The sequence below is a fragment of the Pyrgilauda ruficollis genome, unplaced genomic scaffold (assembly GCF_017590135.1).
Source record: "Pyrgilauda ruficollis isolate IOZ18807 unplaced genomic scaffold, ASM1759013v1 scaffold27, whole genome shotgun sequence".
In the NCBI taxonomy this organism is placed as follows: Eukaryota; Metazoa; Chordata; class Aves; order Passeriformes; family Passeridae; genus Pyrgilauda; species Pyrgilauda ruficollis.
The window spans coordinates 5,734,791-5,752,720 of record NW_024524044.1 but is presented as its reverse complement, the minus strand read 5'-3'; the positions used below and the strand labels follow the sequence as shown (position 1 = coordinate 5,752,720).

The window sequence follows — 17,930 nt, the reverse complement described above, 5'->3', positions numbered from 1 at the left end:
ATCACATGCATATCTGACACATGCATCACCCTCACATGCATGTAGCTAAGATTCTGGTTTAGCAATGTCAAAGGACATGGTTTTTAATACAGTAAATGAAGAGAATGTTGTTATTAGCTTAGCCACTGCAGAAAAATAAAGAGCAAAGAATCAGATTGGCCTATGCCCTGGAGAAAGGTCATGGTACTTCTACATATTTATACACATACAATAATGTCGAGCTTGAAGGAGAAAAAAGAGGCCAAGGGGCTTGCTCAAAGTGAGTGAGTGGCACAGCTTAGATTAGAACAGAAAGCTGCTAAAGGTTGGTATGCTTTGATATGCAAACCTAAATATTTCTGCAAAAGGGCAAGGGCTTACATATGAATGCAAACAGCTGCATCTTTGAGTTACTTCTCAGGGGAGTGATCGGAGTGATCGGCAGTAGCAACAATAATTTAGCACTTTCATGGAACTGTGTATATTTAAAACACTAACAAACAGATACCTAGGACAATGCTAAAGTATAAGCTCCCCTTTACAGTAAAACAAAGACACATACAGATAATTATCGATTTGCTGAAATTTGCCCAATTCAATGAGGAACAAAATTAAAACTTAAATCTTACAGATGCCTTATATACTCACTACAGCATTCTCCCAGCAAAATGTACATACTAATATCATTCACACATTCATCTTGAGACTCAGTGGAATGAAACATACACACTGTCTAATGTGCCTCTGTTCCCAAGTCCTTGTTTGTAAATCATAAATGTCAGTAGTCAGTATGGCATACATGTATATGAAACATCATTAGCTAAGAAATAAAGAAAACAGAAAACACATTTTGAAAAATTTTATACTAAACATACAGTGTACTATGTTTACTCCTTCCTTCCTTCCTTCCTTCCTTCCTTCCTTCCTTCCTTCCCTCCACCCTTGCTTCTTCCCTTGTTCTGTCATTCCTTTCCTCTTTCTCTCTTTCTCTCCTCATGAAAGTTAAAATTTCTTGCCAAAAGTTCAGTGGATCTAACCTTGTCATTATATCATTTTTCCCATCATTTCACAAGGAGTTAAAATGATGTACTCAGAGTATTATGCTTTCTGACCTGTCTTTTGTGGGACAGAAAATTTGTAGCCAATCAAAATTATTAATTATTTTAGAAAAATCTTCACCTGAGATTTTATGTTTTCTGTACAGTTTTGCTTTTAGTTGGTGCATAAATTAAGACAGTCTTAACCCTGGGAAATGCTCCTAATTTAGAGTTTACAGTGGTTTAGAAAAAAAATGTACCTAACTGATCTTTCTTTTAAAAAATTACCATTGTTCCAATTAATTTTTCAATCCAGAGTCCTTCATATTAGATAGAGAAGCAAAACCTGTTTTATTTAGGAACCTAGCTCCAGTTTTGATGGCCAAATGGCTGGAAGGGCTCTGTATGGGCTGATTGACCTTCATCTCAAGGGTTGCAAGTACACATACATCTACTGAAGGATTAAGCTTTATGATGCTCACTGGAGATATTCCAATTATATAACTGAGAAACTACCTTCAACATTTATAATAGTTGTCTTACCACTCTGAAAGATTTGTATGTGCCTCTTTATTCATGAACTGGAACTGTTGAAGGACACAGGAAAGCAACCAGTGCACAGCCAGGACCGAACTGAACCGCCTCATTGGGTCTACCATTCGATACAGGTCATGCAGCAACATTTGGATCTTGGGTGCAGAAGAAGGGAAAAGCTGAGAAGAGAGACACTGATTTGAGACAACACAGTATGATATTTGTAGAATGCAAAGATGTGAAAAATGATCAGAAGATAGTATATACAGCATAGGGCTGGTTATATATTAATGCTCTTTCCCACTTACTTTGAAAAGGACTGTCATGCCCAGCCTTGCAAATCAGGATTAGCAGTATTGACATGGAAGTTGATCTCCTCTGTCTCTGAACTGGCCCTGAGGTTAGCTCAGTTGATCACAGAATGAAGCTAATACCAAGGTCACAGATTCAATCCCTGTATTAGCCATTAAGAGTTGGACTTGATGATCCTTCTGGGCCCCTTCCAACACAGATGATTCTAGGAATTCCAGATCTATTAGACTCAATGCTTCTTCAGAAAGCGTCATCACTCTCTATCCCTAATACTCATCCAGGAAGTCTCACAGAAATCGTGATATCACACACACTTCCTGAACAACACTCAGTTGCAAATCCTTTATTTTCTGAATACTCACCATTTCCCTCATTAACTCTGCCTATTCACAGACACTGTTATTCCTCCATCTGTGTTCTCCAAAAATGAACTCAAAGCATGAAGAAGAGAACATATTCCACCTGCTTTGTTTTGCCAGTTTTTCATCTACATCTACTCTCTGATCATGATCTCAGTACTGTACTTTCTCTAGTCTGTCCAGTCACTAGTGCTTTTGCTTCGTTGTCATTCTATTTTCTTACCACCTTATTAGTCATTTACATGGTTCTCCTTCTTTTCCTTTCCTTCTATTTCCTGGTCTCCATTTCTGCTTTAGCTGTCCTGTTCAGTGGAAGTTCAAATACTCTGCTTATTTCTTTATCTATTTTAAATTAAATTTAAATGATCCACCAAAGTAAAATCAGTGTTGCCTCTATCTTCTTGCTTCCCTGCCAATCTAGCCTAATTACATATGCCAGAGACAGCAGAGAATAGTAATGAAGGAGAAATGTTAAGAGATTTACACAAAATATATATCCAATAAAACAAAACCCTATTTATTTTACCAGCTCAAATTGTCCAAGACTCTTCAGCTCCTTTATGAAAGTAGTCATTGAATTTATCTCTTCCAAAGAAAAACATTGCTCATTTTCTCTGTTGTATGTTCCATCCTGGGAAGGAAAGGGCAGCATGTTCTGGTGAAATCAATGTGCTTTCATTAGACCCCAATCCCTTCACTGATCATAGAAACAAGCAGCTCTCAGCCAGCCGTAACCTCAGCCAGCCAGCTCCTAGAGAGTTCTATTTTTTTCATCCTATTTTTTTTCATCCTATTTTTCAGTCTAGAATAAAGCAGACTGTGCCCTAGCTTTGTCTAGAAACGAACCCACAGAAACTACTTGTGTCTGGAACATGGGCTGGGTAATCATATCACTGCATGTCTGGATGTCTGCAGCTTTCTACCTTATCCTGACATAAATTTAGAATCCCATGACCCTGTTTTAGCTACATCTGTCCGAGAGGCAAAAGTTGCCTGGATAATTTAGTCCCCATAAGACTTTCAAGCAAGAGACTCCTCAGAAATGAATCCTTAAAAGTTCCCAGACTGAGAGAAATATTGCTGAAAGAGATTTCAGCTTCTCAGAAATGGTTTTCACTAGCGAAGTAAAATTTATGCAGATTCTATAAATGCAAAAAATTAAAAATACTGGAACTGGATCTTGCATTGAGAATTGGACACAAAGTTGTAAGGAATATAATCTAATTCTGATGCTCATGGATCTCCATGCATGAGTTAACCAATTCTGGATGAAATTGTGAAAACACATAGATATTTATATTAAAAAAAGACCATTTTAAAAAAGAGTGGGAAAATTGATTTTTAAAGCTTTAAATATATCTTTCAATCACAGTATTTTTGAAAATTACATAATTTGAGTGTGGATTTTTTACCAAAAAAAACCCTCAATTGTTCAATACAAATACAGTTTTACTCCAAAGAATACAATAAAAGATGGTTCTGATTAAATAAGTCCTTCATTCTATAAGCTGGCACAAACAATTTCAGAAGCTAAAAATTTAAAATTAAATATTTTCAAATAATAATGCAAAAAAGTTGGAGTGAACAACCTTGCTCACAGATGATTCATATATTTTTTGCAAAGCTTCTATGGAACTGGTTGTTGAGGATTCATTAGATAAGAGAAATTTAAATGTATCTTCAAAAAGAAGTTCTTTGGAAATTTGGTCCTGAGTAGTTGACTCATTCTCAACTTGGAAGTCAAAGTTTTCATGCACCTGTTGGAAAAAAAATTATAAAAATTTACAGTTTAAATAAAAAGTCCAGTCTTCTCATAGCAATAAATACTAAACTGGGACTTTAACAACACAAAATGACAGGATTATAAAACAACAAATGCTGCGCCACATTGTCTGCCACAACTCCATAGCGCAATGTTTGCTGCCCTCCGGTGCACAGAGTGCAGTATTGCAGACACACGTGAAAAGATTTTTTTACCGTATTTGATTTGAAATTTGATTAAAAATATAAAATATCAGGTTATATATTAATATAACTCATTAAAAACTCATGTGCTAAGGATTACTACCGAACATCTCTTACTACGGATGAAAGTATAAGTTTTACAATATATAAACACAATTAACAAATTCATGGTTACGAAATATGACTAGAACACTAATAAACACAAATATAGCACCAATATGAATAGGTTGTGTGCATACTATAAATTCCAATGGTATAATATTCAAAGTCAATGCTGCATTAGTTATCAACAGCTATTTTCTAAAGACATTTGTTTTTTCAGAAGAAAATCCTAAATCCTACTGATTTACTGTAAACTTACGGGTAATGGATAATAGTTGAATTGTTGAATAGTTCTTAACTTCTATACAGGAAGACAAATGTTATGTTTTATTTTTTAAGCTCTTCTGGGATAATTTTTTTACAGCCTGGTATGCAATTATTGAGTTGTTATGACATACCACTAGCTAAATAAGTCTTCTTAGACTAATTAAAAATATTGTCCTCATGAACTTTTTAAATTCTGCAAACTTTCTTTCATATGTGTATTTTTCCTATGTGTTTAAAGGATTTTTTTTCTGAAGAATGCAGAGATTAACTGCACTGTTATTACTAGACACTTGAACAGATTTTAAGTGGAGATATATTAACTAATTTTTGTTAATATTTGTATATCATAAAGAAACATTTTACATACCTAAGCATATGCATATTTATGTGTATACATGAGGTAATGAGAACAGCTGGAAAGCAGTATAATAAATGCTTTAGAACAGGTTGTTCTGAGGCAGGAGTGGTACAGAAACTGGCAAAAGTCTCATTTCCCTGGTTTTAAGGGCCTTGTGGATCATCCAGGAAGAAGGCAGCACAGTGGAGGTCAAAGCAGGTAATGAAATGATGAAGTACAATCCAATTTATGAAGAACTTTAATTCATATTAAGAGCCAATTGTGGTTTTTTAACTTCCTCCATTCATCTTTGGTCTGTCACATTTAAAACCTAACTCCACTTTCACGCAGTGCTTCCTATGGATTTTGTTTCACTGATATTCATTTGGGGTAATAGTTAATCTTTTAATGTAAACTGAAAAGTTTGCACATTTTGATGGTCTGGTGAATTTCATCACAGGAACTCTGACTCTAAAAACTGGTTTCGTCTACAGAAACTCTTCACAATCAGCCAAAATTAATATTAAAGTGTTGGTACATTTCTTAGACATTTGAGGGTACCTATCAAAGAGGTTTTTCTGCTGTGTTCTTGGTGTAATTTTTTTTTGAGTGAAGCAATAATTTGTGCAATTTTCTCACCTTAAGAACTACTGGGTATATGGACATGCTGAATCCAATATCAAAGGTTAGCATTTGAAAACATTGGCTGCATCTGAAACACAACATAAAAAGAATCAGTTTCTGTGATGATAGGTACTGTTGTGAAATATAGAATCATAGAATAATTTAGGTTGGAAAAGACCTTTAAGATCATTGTTTCCAATCATAAACCTAGGACTGCCAAGCTCATAATTGAACCATGTCCCACACACAGCAAAATTCAATACACACACAGGTCCAGAGAAGACATGCAGGAAAACATACACACATAGGTCAAGAAACAACATGTGATACAGACTTAATAAATTTCTAACAAGAGTCAGCAGCATCAAACACGGAAGGAGTCAGATTGTGAGCTGATGAAAATAGTGCTATATAAAGGTGGTTTTAATGTTTGACATAGAGGGAGGTAAATTATACTGAAGGGAAAAGTGCCTTTTGAGGAGGGTGAATGAGATCCTGCAAAAGCTTTGAAGATACTTGGAGGGGAAGAGATGGTGAAACACCCCACGCTCAGTTGAGCAAAGAGCTCTGCTGCAGCTATGGGGATGTTTGGAGGCATGGACCAGGAGTTATAAGCAAGTCTTGTGTAACACAAACAAGAGAGTACATTTCATTGGTAAAAAAGGGATTTTCGACCACTGTCAAAATAGCTTCATCCCCATTACACTCCTCCCCTCTTTGCTACCCTCTCCACTCACAATGTAAGCTTTATTTCCAACTTGTGTGAGTCAAATAATGAGCTTTACATTACTGCTACTAAAACACCTGGTTCTCAAAATAGCTTAAACACATAAATTTAATAAATAGCAACTTATTTAGTACTTATCATAAAAATGTCAGGGATGGGGCATAACGTACACAGAACAAATAATAATTTTATTTAGTAAAAGTATTACATAATTGAGGTTGATTTATGTGTAAGAATTATAACACTAGTAGTAGTGATTACACACAGAAATGTGACTGTTGGTGCCTAAGTATATTTCATAGCATACACTTTATAATGTGTTTTACAGTGTCTCTTGTTCAGATTGCTTGCCAGAGCCAGCTCTGAACAACCTGGGCTACTCTAGCATTAAATATTTGACATATGACAGAATGCTCACTGAAAGGAAATACAGCTTTATGTATGTTAGGACTAGCCCAGTTGTGAGTGATTTCTGTTAATTTGTGCTGCCTGAAACACTTCATTAGGACAGCATCTGGTCCTAAGTATTCATCATAACCTTTTCACAAACTAGAAACACTGTGAATATTGAGTTGTACTCCTTAAATGCAGCATGTCCTTACTTTATAAAGAAGTATGAAATTGATAGGAATTTTTTTATTTTAAGATTCTTGTATCTTCTGCAGTTTTTATTCTTTTCTAAGGAGCTATCTTGACACTAGCATTACAATGACTACTGCAAGTCACTTACTGATTGAAAGAATTTGGTCCTGAGGCAGATGATTTGCTGAAGACCTCAGTTACAAGTAGAAGTTTGTTTATAGCCTCCTTCATGTTGTTGAAGGCTTGTTGGGGAGAACTGTTTCTGAAGAATATCTCAAAAAACCTTTGCAGCTGTGAAAGAGAATACATATATTTTTGAGCATGTACAATAAATCAGTGCTTAAAATCGTAAATTAAAAGACTGATAGAAATAAAAATTGCCTTGGAATATCATCTTCAATTCTTATTCATTTGTACAATAAAGTGGAATGAAAAGCTCCACATAGCATACTAATAAAAAATGACGTTTTATTTACAAATAAGTATATCAGAAACAAAATCTGTATTAATGGTTTTAAAAATATTGCTCAGAATCTAAGCTGACTTTGATAAAACCTTTTGCTGTCACTGGTTCTAGGCAAAAATCCTCAAAAAACCGCTTGTATCTTCATCAGTGGGAATAGCACACTTGAAGTAAAAGCCTGCTCTTTTCTTAATATACTGTGCCAAGGGCTATCTCACTGGACCTTGACTACAAATCCTTACCCCTGGTCAACAAGCTTTAAACAGAGTATAGAAGAAAGATGCTGGGAAAATAATCAGCCACTGCAGCCTGTGTTTTGACCAAAGTCTGCATATTCTGTGGTTTTCAGACTCATGAATCCTCCCAATGGCTTATTTACTGGCCTGCACAGTACTGGCCTCAGGTGCTTTCATCACTCATGCAAATTCACCCTTATCATCACTTCAGATAGAGATTTGGGGAAACAACTGGAGCAGCACAGAGACCCAGTGAAGAGTGGGACATAGGTAAGTTTTGTACTATGAGTCCTTGGTGCTAAGAAAGGGGCTGCCTTTGAACCATATTTCCATTAGAGTTATCATACAGCACAGAACCCAATTACGATCTGAACTATGTAAAACTGTTAGATAATAAAGCAGTACTATACTACCAAGGACACGCTTTGACATAGCAAAAAACTACGATCTTGAGAAATAAAGAATGTAAAGTGTATGCAGAACACATTTTATATTAACATTAAGAAAGGAAAATTTTCTGATTATTTCTGGGAATTTCTCTATGACATTTATTTAGAAATGTCAGTGTATATTTTCTATTATCACCCACTTATACATGCCTCAGTGGGGTAACATGATGGAAGCACTTAGGCTTCTGTAGACAACTGTAGACAACTCCTGAGGACTGATATACTTGGAACCTCTCTATCTGCCTTGGACTGCTACAGCCACGAACAAGTACCCACAGCAGTTGGGTTACCCAAGCCAGGGCCTTGGTAAAAGTCTGCAACAAAGTTTAATGTGATATTTTAGCTCCAAGACATGACTGCAGAACCATAGGGTGCTCTGGGGGTCATCTGGTCCAACCCCCCTGCTTACGCAGGGTTATCTACAGTCGGTTGCCCAGAATTGTGTCCAGAAAGCCTTTGAATACTTCCAAGGATAAAGACTTCCACAACTTCTCTGGGCAACCTGTGCCAGTGCTTGGTCACCCTCAAAGTAAAAGTGTTTCTTGATGCTCAGAAGGAACATGCCAAGTTTCAGTTTGTGCCCATGGTCTCCTGATCTGTCACTAGGTACCACTGTCTTCTTTACAGCCTCCCTTCAGATATTCATACACTTTGATGACAGTCTTCTGGCCCTTGAGAAGCTTCTTCTGGCTAAACAGTCCCAGCTCTTTCAGCATTTCCTCATATAAGGAATACAGCAGACTCCTAATCACTGTATGGCCTGCACCACCACACCTCCCGTCCCCACCCTGGACTTTCTCCACATCCCTCTTGTACTGGAGAGTGTACAACTGGACACAGTACTCCAGGTGTGCCACAAGAGCAGACTGCCAGCTGATGGTCAACTAGGAGTCCTAGACCCTTTTCTGCAAAGCTGTTTTCCAGCTGCTGGCCTCCAGCATGTGCTGGTGCCTGAGGCTGCTCCTTCCCAGGTGCAGGACTGTGCACTTCCCTGTGTTGAACTGCACGAGGTCCTTTTTAGTCCTTGTCTCCAGTCTGCTGAGGCCCTTCTGGGTGGCAGGATGATCCTCTGATGCATTAGCCACTCCTCCCAATTTCCTGTCATCAGCAAACTTGCTCACTATACACTCTGTCCAATCATCCAGACATTTTACAAAGATGGTGAACAGGAATAGACCCAGTAAGGATCTCTGCATACAACGCTAGTTCCTGGTGATGTGCTGTGATGTGCTGACACCAGAACTTAGAGCATACTTCTCTACACCCTACTCCACAGTACTTTCTAAAAGGTTTTGGAGTCTCCCCTTCTGAGCATAATTACTTTCCAGCACATTGGTCTGCACTGGCACAGATGAATGGCTTTCGGTTTCTTCAGGTAGCATATTACAGTTAAATGTAAAAAGCCCTTTTCAATTTCCTTTTTAAAAAATACTGTGACATTGCTTACAGCCAGCCATGGGAGATACTTGAATAAGCAGCTAACATTAATCCTCCTTTGCTTTTGTTCTCTTCAGTTTCACTAACTCCATCCAGTTGTGCTGGTAAATAATTGAAGGATAGGAATTTGGTCTGTTTGTCTTCCTGTTCTTATCACCTCTGGTTTTATTTCAACAAGTGGTTGCCTTTCCAAGTTTAACTGACCCATGCACTGATCTGTGCTGAAGGTATATAGTACCTGTGACTTTATTTCATCTTTTTAGTAAAGCTATTTGAAATGCAAGTAGGGGGAAAAAAAATGACAACAATATATATGGCTGAAATGATAAAATTAAACTTCTGACTGCAGGAAATGGTGAAGCAAAGGTTGCATGTCTAACCAAACTCTGTTTTTTGGATATTTTCATGATGCTGAAATCTTGCATGATGCTTTAGTCAAACTGTATTTCTACACTGTAGAATGTTTTCCACGTGTACTGCAGTTCCATGAGCTTATGGGGCAAAGGAGCCCCAGATGCATTATTTGGAGATTATGCAGCTCCTCACATCACAGTCTATTTAATCTCCAAAACAAGCTGAGAAGGAGTCCTTGTTTCCCTAAGACCACCAAAGCTGTGTTTCTCCCACAGAGTGGTAAAAAGATTAAGAACAAGAAGCTCCACATTTTTCAGATCAGTTCTGATTCATATTCATCTCCAAGGGAAATTGTTCCACTGCAGTTCCTTGTTCAGGACAAAACCAGTTAATTAAACTGTTCATGTGAACAAAGAAAAAAGTTAAAATGAAGGCTCATCTCACCAAAGTGGTCAGTTCCTTGCTCAGGACAAATACAGTTAATTAAACTTATTGTTCATATTAAATAAATTTAAAAAATAAAAAGAAGGCTCATCTCACCAACGTGGGTTTTCAGCTGAATTTTGCAATTATTTCCAGCACCTCTGCCAGATTCTGCACACAACTTACATTCCTGCTACTCTGGCTTGCACCTTTTCTCTAACTTCCTAAATCTCCAGTAGGTACTGAAGGACTATGTGAGAAGATGTGCTATTGTGATGCACAGGGAGCATAAGGAGTTGAAGAGTTTAATAAGGAGAGATGGGGATTACTTGAAGGAAGAGCAAGAGGACCATTAGCTCATCTCCCCCCCTCACCATCAATCAATTTCCAATACATAAACACAAAGGATACATAATGCATACATTTCTAGTAACAATTGATGAAGACTGGCTGGCTTGCCCTACTGGCACTCAGAGCGTGCTGTTGGCTATTAATAGTCAACTGTTGCCATTAGAACAGGCATTAAAATAAAAGTGGCATCTCCAAGAAACTGCATTTTAGTTACAGCTCTCCTTAGCCAGCCTAGAAAAGAAACATTGCTCAACAGGTTCTCATTAGAGGATATCAGGTTTTATACCAATGTTTATTCTAAGCCAATGGCTGAAAATAAATATTTAGTCAGCCTGGTTCAGGACCAATAGAGATGAGATGAATACTTCAGGTTAAATTCCAATTAATTAAAAAATCCTATTTAAACAAGTTCAGATTATGTTTGACTCCAACAGATGCCACATGATTTACAACAACAGATAGGAAATATTTAAAGTGTATGGATTAAGGCTGATAATATGTGAAAATCTGCAGCAACCTCAGGTTCTTCTGAGTGAATAAAAGTATATAAATATCTGTGTTCAATTGCAAAATACTAAGAGCTGAAGGTTTCTTCAAGCGACCACCACTGATGCTGATCCTCTCCCTTTCAGAGGAAACAGACTGCCTGTCCAGCAAAATGCAGCATTGATAGAGTGTGATGAACTAACACCGAACAATTTAAAGAGGACAGAGTAGGAAATACTGCCAGCAATTACAGGGACCTGTTCTGGGGGAAAGCTGAACTCTGGCTGGCCAATTTTTAAGCAGAGGAATAGGGTTTCAATCTTAGGCTGTAAGACTAAATGCAGACAAGCACATTTATTTTATACAATAACACCACTATATACAGAATTGCAAGATTTCTCAGAAGCTTGAAGGTGTTCACCCAAATGCTGGACTTATACAGTAGAAGTTATGATCCAAATATTTATGTAATGCCTTACAGAAGTGTGCAAATGCAGTCAAGTTACATGGATCAAGTACGCATTTTCTGTAAAGGCAGAATGAACTAGAAATACTTTTCAGATTAATTTAAACTCATTGACCTTTCACTGCCCAATAACTTCTTGTTTTAGGAAAAGCCACTGAGGGAAAAAAGGCCACTTCAATATTAATTTTATGATGCTTTTTCCTTTACCCATTTTGACATCTAGTTTTTAAAATCTGCCAGTATTAAAATTAGCCTTATAATCTCAATGACATAGATCCCTCTGGCTCCTCAAAAATAAACTGAATCACCAGGTAAAGGTCTGACACATTGAAAAAATGCAGTTTAATTGACAAAGGAATTCTGATTTGCAGACTTCATGCATAGAGCCATGGAGCTTGAAGAGTGGAAGAGTGTGGCACTCACTGGGCTGAATGTTAAGATGACTCTAGTAATTCCCTCAATAAGATTTTCCTCAGGCAATTTTTCTGCCAATTAATTTCTCAGGAGAGCTGCTGGGGCAGCCTGGGGCAGTTACCTGAATGGTCATCTGAGGATTGCCTTGAGAAAGAGTATAAAACCAAACTGTAGTGATCTTTCTGAGATTGTCTTCTAGCTCAATCCTAAACAATCTTGTCTCCTGATGAAACAAACAAGATTTTCCTTAACTAACATTGGGAATGGCCATAAATGCAAACTCAGAATACCTTCCTTTATTGACTGCACTGATTAGCTCTCTGCTGATTGTAACAAGTGTTCAGAGACACAGCTCACATGAAGAAAATCCTTTCAGGTGCCAATATTGTAGAGGAATTCCACACTACAAGACTGCACAACTTATGTCTATGTACAAGCTAAATGTCTAGGTTCCCTTTACACCTCACTGCAGAACACAGATGCTTGAAGAGCATAATTTATGCCATCCTAAAGCAGATGTCTCAAAACAGTGACATTAATTGTAATCTAAAACTGCTTGGCTGCCCTGGAGAATCTAACTGGGACACTGAAGACAGACAGGAGATCTGTCTCTGGAGTGCTCACACAGCCATGGACAACACCACCTGTGTGCCTGGAATATGCAGAACTGTCTGGGATGATGTTTGACTAAACTTAACCATGATACAGAGGAATGCGACCATCAGCAAGGTTAAACAGTAACCAGGAAATTACAAAGTGATTTTTGAAGCAAAGAAGTTGTCAGCTTGGAAGATAACAGAAAAGGAGCATGAAAATTTGCAGCAGTAGAGAGAAAGTGGAGGAGTGGAGAAAATAGTGGTAGAGAAAGCAGCAGCCAAAACCTGGTCAGGCACTGCCACAAATCAGCCTTCTGGCACCACAGCTTCTGCCTAGACTTAAGGGAATACTGGGATGTAAGGATGGGCACAGGTCCTGCGTGGGCACACACAGAGCAGGGGCCCCCACTTCTCCAAGCAGAGGTGCAGAAAGAAGGGAAGCTGCATCCCAGGAGAGCAGGACTGCCTCTAACCTCTGTTACCTGTGAGACAGAGGTTGGATAAACATGTGTGAATGAGCAGATGCCACCAGAGTTTCAGGGAGTATTTACAGAAGGATATTTAGAAATGTGCAATGTTCAATGAAGTGTTTTAAGTGCCTGGTATAATGATTTATCCCTTCTGTTACTGAAATTGATAGAAGGTATATCATAATTACTGGCTGCCAGTTGACTGTATATCATCAGTTACACACTTCTGGGTTTGGTTAAACAATGTGAACTCCCACATCTTTTCCTGTAACTGTGACTCCCCTTTGGAGGCATAGATGAGCTCTGAACCTACCTCAGAGGCAAGGAGGTAGAAGAAAAGAGACCACTACTGAGTAATTCAATGCAATTTTGAGGTTTACATTTTGGGATTTAGAACATCCCACTTTACAATATTCATGCGAATCGATTCTGAAAGACCCTACTGGTTCCTAGTAGCAGCCTTCAACATGACATGGCAGACAAAGTCATCAGGATAAGAGTTGAAAGTAAGGTTTATGTCTGAGAGGTGAAAGTATGACCTTTGGTTTCCAGAAATTACCATTTTTGAAGTAGCAAAGGGCATACTCTCCAGATTGTTCTGCTGTGCACTGGAGCTGTTGCACTCTTTCTGATCAGCTGGATCTTCAGGCTCTCAAGGTCTTACAGTAATTGCCTCTTTTTGAAAATAGCTTGAATAAATTCAATAAATATCTAAAATCTTTCAACATAGGCTCTATTCTCTCGGTTCACTTTTGTACCTTCATTCTTCTTACTGGATCTACCTTTGGTGAAATTTCTTCACTAGGTTCAAATACTTTGGGGTGTAAGTAGCTGTTCATAGGTATAAAAATTCTGGTTTACAAACAAACAAGACTCTCCTTGATTATATGTATGGAAGTATCTAGATATCTAACATGTCTGCAAGAATAAAAACTAATTCCACACAGAAAGCTAGGAAGAAGCATACTTAGCAATGAAGCTATTTCATATATATTCTGCTAGCACAGGTGGACCTTTCTACTGACCAGAGCATATAAAAATAGTAAAATTCCATGTAATGGGAGAAAAATGTACCCATGAATCAGGTACCAACATTTCCAGAATAAAACACAGATAAAACAGTTCAGTAATTTATCATAAGTTTATTGCATTAGCTTCAGGTAGATCTGTTTATTCCACTCCTGATTTAATGTTAGGATGTGCCCTTTCTCTGCAGCTCTAACATGGCACTTGATGAAAGGGGAAATCACTTTAGTGTCCAACTATTTTTTACAGTAGATTTCCCAGTTCTGTATATATTTTTCATTACATATGATTTTTAAAAAGATGGTATTAAATTATTCAGAAAAAAATATTCACAAAAACCCCCAACATCTTGCCCCTTAACACTTTCATAACTTAATTACATGGAGAACAAAAGTCCATCTGAGAAAGATTCCTTTTTTCTAAAACTCCTTGCTCCTAAGACTAAGTCCTAAAGCAAAAAGCCACTCCCCAGCTTCAGCAACCATGAAATCAGGCTTTTTGACTGAGTCTGAACTAAGAATGGTTTCCCAATTCAGCTCTGACTTATTAGTGGGAAAGTAAAGGTGATTTACTAAAAGTATTTCCCAGGTTGCTGTGAGGACCGAAAGTGTATCATCTTGACTAAGGGAAGCTGGAATTCAAAAAAAAAGAAGAATGAGAAGAGTCAGGGTAGTAGGAAGCAGGTCTAGGAAAGCTGGAAGCCACAGAATGGCATGTTTATAGAGCTGACTGGATTGAACAGCCAAAGCAAGAGGATATGTGAACTAGAAACACACCAGAGAGCTAAGGACCAGGATAATAGTAGAAAAACTTATGACATATCCACCTGTTGTAGAGGACAATCAGTCATAAGCTCTTACTTAGCTAAACAGGGATGTTCAGAATGAGAAAAGCAGAAAAGAACTCCAGAAAGAATATTATTTGTGCACTGCATGACAGGTTGACACAGATGAATAAGACAAAAAGGAAGGATTTCTTATTCTTTCTTTTAAGACAATAATTAAGGATATGAAATCAAGTCATGTTTGACTTTGCTTAAGTTTTAAAGCAAACAAATACTCTTTCTCAAGCAACACATAAATAATCTGTACAGTATCATTGCTTGAAGACATTGCTAAGACCAAAAGCATTCATGAATTTAAAATTCTAGTAGAGAATTGCATGCATAAAAGCCCACTGGAGCTTATTAAACATCAAGACATATATTCCACTTCCAGTTTTGTGTTTCTAAACCTGCAGGTTACCAGAAATAGATATAGTCTGCCTAGGGACCACTACCACTTTATGTTTGTCCTGTTACAGAGTTTCATGATGCTCTCTTGACTGCCACAAATGGAGTGTCAGACTAAGCATGTCTTTGATCTCCCCAGTCCAGACTGACTTCTGTTCTTATGTCAGTGAAAAGAAAAATTATAGATACCATGAGGAAAGAAAACAGAGATGGCATTATATTATGTCCAGTCTCCCAGAAAGAAGAGCATTACAGCATTCTAACAGAACCTAATGAGTCAATTTAATTTTAGTACCAAGTAAACATGCAATCTAATTGATTAAGAATTGATGGTAATTTTTCTTTTGTGTTTGCTCCTGTAAGTGACAAGGCAGTGATATTAAATTTTAAAAAATTAAAAAAAAAACCCAAACAAATGTAAAATAAAAGAAATAAAATCCCAAGCCTTTCTGCTGTTTGCAAGCATTTTGCTCTTTCTCTTTATGTATGTTTGCATACTATCTCACTTTAAATACGTATGGGTGATACTTCAAGTAGTACCAAAGCTGGGCACTTGAGGGCAATACTGTAACTTAATTTCCACCATGCTGAGCACTAACCCAGACTGCCACGTCATATTAAGAGATGGATTTCCTGTAAAGGTGAGGGTCCAGTTTTATTTGCATGTATGTTAATTAGAAAAAAAAATTCTTTACTCAAGTTTCCAAATGCTTAATACACAAAGAGAGTTTCAGTTATAGTGATTCACACCACAGCAATCTTAACAGCAAACTGCTTTAATAAATTATACTTACTGCACTTCACAACTGGAAAATTACTAAAGAACAGAGTTTCATCTGAGCATATCAAGGGTTATGCAAGAACACCAGTCAAGGAACTCAAGTCCAGGAGGCACCTGTCAATTTTGGATGGGCAAAAGGATGATGGCCCATAGCAGGGGCCATGGGAAGCTGCTGACAGCACAAAAGAGGATCCCCTGATGACGCAGGATGTGGTACTTCTGTCTACAAAAGTGCATCCCTTCATAAAGCACTGGGATCAGGCAGGGAAAGGTTAATGGCAGGGCAAAGGAAGAAGTTCACAGTGTGTTAAGCCTTGAAATAATTCCAAAGTTATTTGCCATTCCTTTGTCCTTGGCAGAGCAGTGTTGCAATGACAACCAACATCTTAGAGCAGAACACATTAACAAGATTGTTAATTTCCTGATTCTGCTAAAGAAAAAAACAAAAAAAAAAAACAAAAAAAAAAAACAAAAAAAACCAAAAACAAAAAAAAAAAAAAAAAAAAAAAAAAAAAAAAACTCAGTCTGTTGTGGAAAAGCTCTGGCAAATTTTTCCAGACCAAAGTCTCCCCTCTAGGCATGTTGAGTACCCATTGGGTATTCTGTCAATCAGTGGAAAAACAGGTATTGGAGATTCTGCATAGACTATTGACAGGTTGAAGCTTCAAAACATGGCAATTTCTATCCTATACAATAGAGCTGGCAGAAACTTGAAGCTTAGGAGCTTTCAGGACTAGGCTTCTTGGCTGGTACAAGCACGCACTGCTCCACTGGCTACTTTGGGAGACATGACTCTCCCAGTACTTGTCTGTCACACCGGCAAGGGCTCAATGAAGTTTTTGAGAAACTTGACAAAATGTCTTAACAAAGGATATCAATGGCTGAATTTGCCTTTTCCCAAGTATTTTCTGGTGGGTGACCTGCCTGTTTGCTCTGCATCAAGCACAGACCCTCTGTATGATTTTTCCAGCAGTGCTTCCTAGCCACTCTATGAATTCCCGGTGTCTCCCTTCTGGAAGGTCCCTGCCCCCTTCCATGCTCTTTACAGGGCACACTGTGCTGAAAGGCAGCCTTACACACCCCATTTTCCATCATTTTGTTAATTTGCAATTCAATGTCTACATCACTACAAATGTGCTTCTTTCACAAATGGTGCCTATCTTTTGTTATTTTTCACAATTTTGATGAGTTTGTCTGAAGCTATGGGAAAGCATAATGCCACAACAGCAGTAAACAGATTGGAACCACTGTAGATGCACTGCTACTTCCATCTATCATTTTTATTGCTTCTTCAGCTGCCAAAGTGCTCTGTAAATGGTGGCTGGAACTCTGTTCAGCAGACTTCCCTCAATGGGAATTGTTTTCCAGAGCCATACAACAATTACTAATGACTACTAGCCTTTAAAGTAGTCCCTACTTCAGCTGCAACAGTGATGCTGCCATATTTTGTGCTATTTGAATAAAAATAAACCAAAACTGAATACCAGGGTTTGAAAGAGAGTGACCATTACTCTTCATAAATGTAAATGGAGCAAAATACATAGCAAAGTAATATATCTCCATGGGCTTCCAAAGCTGAAGTGGGGGGGGAAGAGAGAAGTAGATTCAGCTCACCTAATTTTGGCAATCCAGAATTTGGCACGTTCTCTAAGAATGTCATAGCCCATAGAAGGAAGCAAACACTTTCACCAGGAAACTCATTCCGAAACAGTGTTTAAATTAAGTGTGATGATTTGTTCTCTAGAGATGTCTGTTTCTCCAATGACTAGAATTAGATAATGAGCTTAAACTAGGCACTCCACTTGGCAAGAGCTAAAATTGGCTGATATCATCAACAGTCCTGACAGTGATACCACAGTGATATCAGACTGGTCCAAAGCCATGACCTGCTCCTACCCCAAGAAGGCTACATGGGCAAAGCA

The 17,930-nt window shown here is 37.8% G+C and overlaps 1 protein-coding gene across 6 annotated transcripts in view; it reads right to left on the bottom strand.

The window, feature by feature from the left end:
* CPED1 (cadherin like and PC-esterase domain containing 1) overlaps positions 1-17,930 on the bottom strand; it is a 145,615-nt gene that overhangs the window by 78,187 nt on the left and 49,498 nt on the right. For 4 of the 6 annotated variants that reach the window (XR_005955466.1, XM_041471579.1, XM_041471578.1 and 1 more), the window contains exons 8-12: positions 6,974-7,116; positions 5,532-5,604; positions 3,811-3,978; positions 2,748-2,876; positions 1,560-1,729 (exon numbers count right to left, since the gene is read on the bottom strand). Coding sequence is in view for 5 of the 6 variants with exons in the window: in XM_041471579.1 (XP_041327513.1) it covers positions 1,560-1,729; positions 2,748-2,876; positions 3,811-3,978; positions 5,532-5,604; positions 6,974-7,116 (683 nt within the window). In the remaining variant the exon portion in view is untranslated. The remainder of the gene's footprint in view (positions 1-1,559; positions 1,730-2,747; positions 2,877-3,810; positions 3,979-5,531; positions 5,605-6,973; positions 7,117-17,930) is intronic. The other 2 variants (XM_041471580.1, XM_041471582.1) reach the window with 2 other exon arrangements.